Genomic DNA, 4,629 nt, shown 5'->3' with positions numbered 1-4,629 from the left:
ATGAATACATTCACCAGAGCATGAGAAGATGCAGCTCCCATTTAAGTAAGTTTTGACATTACAGTTAAGTGTCTTTTATATTTTAGGTTTGTACTTGGAAACTTCAAGAATTGTCTGAAAGAGAGAGACTATTGGAATTCATGTGGAAATGTATTTCTGGAGCCACTTGATACTATTTCATGGTTTACTGAATAGCCATGTCATCATGATTTCTTGAGGGCATAGCAGTTTATGCAGTACTCACAATAAACACATTAAAAGAACCTTTGATTAGAGCAAGAATCTGACCATAAGACTATACGCTATATGAACATATATATATATATGTATATAATGTTTATCCCTGAAAATAGGTTTGCATGTGTAGATATGTAGATAGAAAAACCCACAGAAAATTTGAAATTTGTCTACAGTCACTTAGATTTATTAATTTTTTATTGTATAGCACTACATAGAGTACACTTTTTTATTTCAGTATACCTGGTTATATAAGGCCATTTTCACATAAGTGTATAATGTACTCTGAGCACATTTCCCCCATACCCTGATATAACTTTCACACCTCTCCCTTCATATGTCTTCTTTGTTACCCTGCACACTTGACTTCTACTTTCATGGACAATGTACATATCTGATCTTATGTATCTATACAAAGTCTAAAGTCAACAAATGAAAGGAAAATAAATGATAATTGCTTTTATGAGACTGAGTTAATTTGCTTCAAGGGATTATTTCCAGGATTATCCATTTTGTTGCAAATGATATAACTTCATTCTACTTTATAGCTAAAAGCCATTCTGTTGTTAAACAGGATATTTTAACAAATTCAGTCTTAAGCAGCCATGATATTAATTATTGTATTAAACTATTAATTTTCTAGAGAAGTGTTAGTAAGTAGTCTAAATTGAATTTAGTCATGTTCTTCAGTTTCTATAGAATCAGTTCTTTGGCAATTTACAGTATAGTTTACATAAGTTTAACTATGGTATAGTACTGTTTTTACTCTATTTTGTAAATACCCTGAGCATTTGAAAATTTATTTTGGGAAAACCCACCATTGATAAATAATGAATGGTGCCAAAACATTTAGAAAATGAGACAGAAATGGTTGTAAAATTGAATGAGACAGGCTAGGATGTAAATTATGTTATATCTCAGTGTTCTATAGTAGGTGTGCCTTTAACAGTCTAAATCTTCAAAAATGCCCATGGATCTGCTGAATTGGGTGGCAGTATTAAGGTCAATAGACACATTGAAAGTGTATCACAACTTCTTTTAAAGAAAGATCAGTCTGCACATGTCCTCCTTCACCACCAAGTCTACAAATACCCAAGTGTATTGTTTGCTTGCTTCTAGTCAAAATGTACTCTTTGTGGGTAAATGTGGGCAATACTTACATTTAATGGAATTGGTAATTCCTAAGATACATAATTTTAACCCATGTCTAAGATGTGGTTCATGGAGTCAATGTATGCTACTTTTTATAGGCTGGAGCATGTCTGCAATTCTTGTAAAGTTGACAGAGATCTTCATGGTCTTTTTCTGAGCTAGTATTCACAGGGAACCACTCAGATCATTCATCACAGTGCTCATCCATTTTGCCACAGATGCTGAGGAGTGCTTAAAGCCTTTGTCGTGAAAATAAGAAAACTAAACAAAATACTATAGCAAATATATGATATGGACGTCTTTGTGGTAACATCGATAAAACAAAGGCAAAGAGAGACTTAACAAGTTGTTCAAGGTCACAATGGTAGCATGTGAATGGACATTACACTGCACACAAGTATGTGGCTCCAGAGATGACAGAATTCTTCACTGTGCTACTCTCTCTGTCTCTAAAATATTTCTTGGATTCTATCTTGGTACATAAGAAACAATAAAATTAAAGTCATTACTTGGTCACAGTAGGTACCACATCTCATATTTTCCTGATTAGTATTTTTCAGAAATCAGTAATAAGTTTGGAAATAATATAAAAATATATAACGAAAGAAATAAATGGCAGATAAATAGAAAAAGACAGGTTTGATCTAATAGTGCGATTGACTGGAAAGGATTCTGAAATCACCTGGTTTAATCATTTTGTTTGTCTATGTATGATTTGAGACTTACTTTTAATTACATTTAGAAAATTATCCACACCCGTTTATTCTTTGAGTGTGTGCTGTGTTTTTGGTCATCTGGACACTGAATTTCTATGCGAGCACTCTCAGCAAGTAGGAAGTATTTTATACAAAACCATGATGTAATTGTTCACGATCACTTTCACTTTTTATTTTCTTCTGTCTCACTAGTTTATTATAAGAGTTCTAAAAAATACTGGTTGGTGGTGTAGAAATTGGTGAGAGACATTTTAGTTCATTTCAGGTTTAAAATGTTTATGAAACTCTTGTTAGTGTATGCAATTGTGCCAAGAATTGTTATAAGTAATTAGGAAATGACAGAATTACAGCTCTGAAAAAAATATGACAGAGTTAGCTAAAGAAATCATTACAAGCAGTAATTTAGAAGTTATTTAATACAACTTAAAACCTAGTTTTTTGAGAACAAATTAAGGATAAATAAGCAGCAAAATCTTTTTGCAATGGTTGGTGTCTAGGTCAAAACTGCAATTTAATAGAGTTGAGATGGATGAACCAGGACTGATATTATTGTGAGTGCTAAACATCATATTGTATTCTAAAATATTACCAGTTCAAATACCGTCTCTGTGTTAAGCGACAAGATTGGGATTTATTACCACCACAGCTTTGCAGAACCTTTTTTACTTTTTATTTTATCATGTGCATGCATGTGTGTGTGTGTGTGTGTATGTTTGTATGTATGAATGTATGTTCCATTGTGTGTATGTGCAAGTCAGAGGACAGTCCAGTTCTTTTTTTCCAGCATGTAGGTCCTGTGGCTCAAACCTAGGTCATCAGGGTTGGTGGCAGTGGCCTTTACCCTAAAAGGAGGAATTCTTATGTTTGTTTGCTGATGTGTGTGTGTGTGTGTGTGTGTGTGTGTGTGTGTGTACTTTGGTTAAATAGCAAGTTTTTTAAAAGTATGAAAGACTGAGACACTTTGTATGCTCTTCTATATAGAATTCCACTGAGGTCTTGAGATAGACCTAATACTACTATTATAGCCATCCATACACAACTTCTATGGAGATCCTTGCAAGAGGCACTCAATAGATGCCTACTGAATATAGAAGGTAATGATGATGTGCTTCATGACAGAATGGATTCAAGACTTGTTCAGGACTCATGGCAAGTACTGTTCTGTTGTCTTGTCTCTGAAAGAAGCCTTATAGAAGAGTAATGGGAAAGAGCAACAATGTCACAGAATTTGTCCTCTTGGGCCTCACTCAGGACTCTGTGGGGCAAAAAGCGTTATTTGTCATGTTTTCACTCACATACATCATGACGATGGTGGGAAACCTGCTAATTGTGGTGACAGTTTTTGCCAGCCCCTCCTTGGATTCTCCAGTGTACTTCTTCCTTGCCTACCTGTCACTCATGGATGCTGTTTATGCCACAGCCATCTCACCCAGGTTGCTTATAGACTTACTTTGTGAGAAAAAGACCATTTCCTTCACAGCTTGCTTGGCCCAGCTCTTTGTAGAGCATTTGTTTGGTGGTGCTGATGTTTTCCTTCTGGTGGCAATGGCCTACGATCGCTATGTGGCCATCTGTAAGCCTCTGCACTATTTGACCATCATGAGTCAGCGGGTTTGTATCTCCCTGTTGGTGGTGGCCTGGACTGGAGGGTTTGTACATGCCCTGTTTCAAGTTCTTATTGTACATAAACTTCCTTTCTGTGGCCCCAATGTTATTGATCACTTTGCCTGTGACATATACCCATTATTGGGACTTGCATGCGCTGACACCTACTTTCTTGGCCTTAGTGTAATTGGCAATAATGGAGCCATGTGTACGGTCATCTTTATCCTTCTACTAATCTCCTACGGGATCATTCTAAATTCTCTTAAAACACATAGTCAGAAAGGGAGACGCAAAGCCCTGTCCACCTGCAGCTCCCACATCATGGTGGTTGTCTGCTTTTTTGTTCCCTGTATTTTCATGTATGTTAGACCTGTTTCCAACTTTCCTGTTGATAAATTCATTACTGTGTTTTATACAATTTTTACTCCTTTGCTGAATCCTTTAATATATACCTTGAGAAATACAGAGATTAAAAATGCTATGGAAAAGTTCTGGTGTAAAATGTTAACTCTAGATAGAATAAGAGTTTCTCCTCACTGAATATGTTACTCAATTTAAAGCACAGGTTAGAAGTAAATAACAGTACTGTGTTTACCAAATTCAGCCTTCATATCAATACGATTTTGTGGGATGTTTGATACTTTGTGAACGTAGTGAATAAAAGATTGGTATTCATTGTGATTTTAATTTTCTTTATTACTATTTTAATTGAATATATGATTTGTCATTTTTTGGGATATCCTATTTTTATCATTTTTATGACATATGTATTTACATTTTTGTCAACTTTTCAATGTCTTTTAAAAATATAATAGATTGGTGGAGTTCTTGTTGAGTCCTCTGAGCTAATTCCATATTTTTATATGTACCACCAAGTCTTCTATTTATATTTTTGTTTACAGTTTTGTAATTTATTAAT

The 4,629-nt window shown here is 34.8% G+C and overlaps 1 protein-coding gene across 1 annotated transcript; it reads left to right on the top strand.

Annotated features, from left to right (window-relative positions):
- Window positions 1-3,305: 3,305 nt before the first annotated feature.
- Window positions 3,306-4,250, top strand: LOC103742539 (olfactory receptor 4A5-like). The gene has a single exon (XM_008843644.1). It carries the CDS (start codon window positions 3,306-3,308, stop codon window positions 4,248-4,250), a length of 945 nt encoding a protein of 314 aa, XP_008841866.1.
- Window positions 4,251-4,629: the final 379 nt, after the last annotated feature.

The sequence above is a fragment of the Nannospalax galili genome, unplaced genomic scaffold (genome assembly GCF_000622305.1).
Source record: "Nannospalax galili isolate Female #2095 unplaced genomic scaffold, S.galili_v1.0 scaffold1200, whole genome shotgun sequence".
Taxonomy (NCBI): Eukaryota; Metazoa; Chordata; class Mammalia; order Rodentia; family Spalacidae; genus Nannospalax; species Nannospalax galili.
The sequence above is the reverse complement of the archived record's forward strand: the minus strand, read 5'-3'. Positions and strand labels throughout refer to the sequence as shown.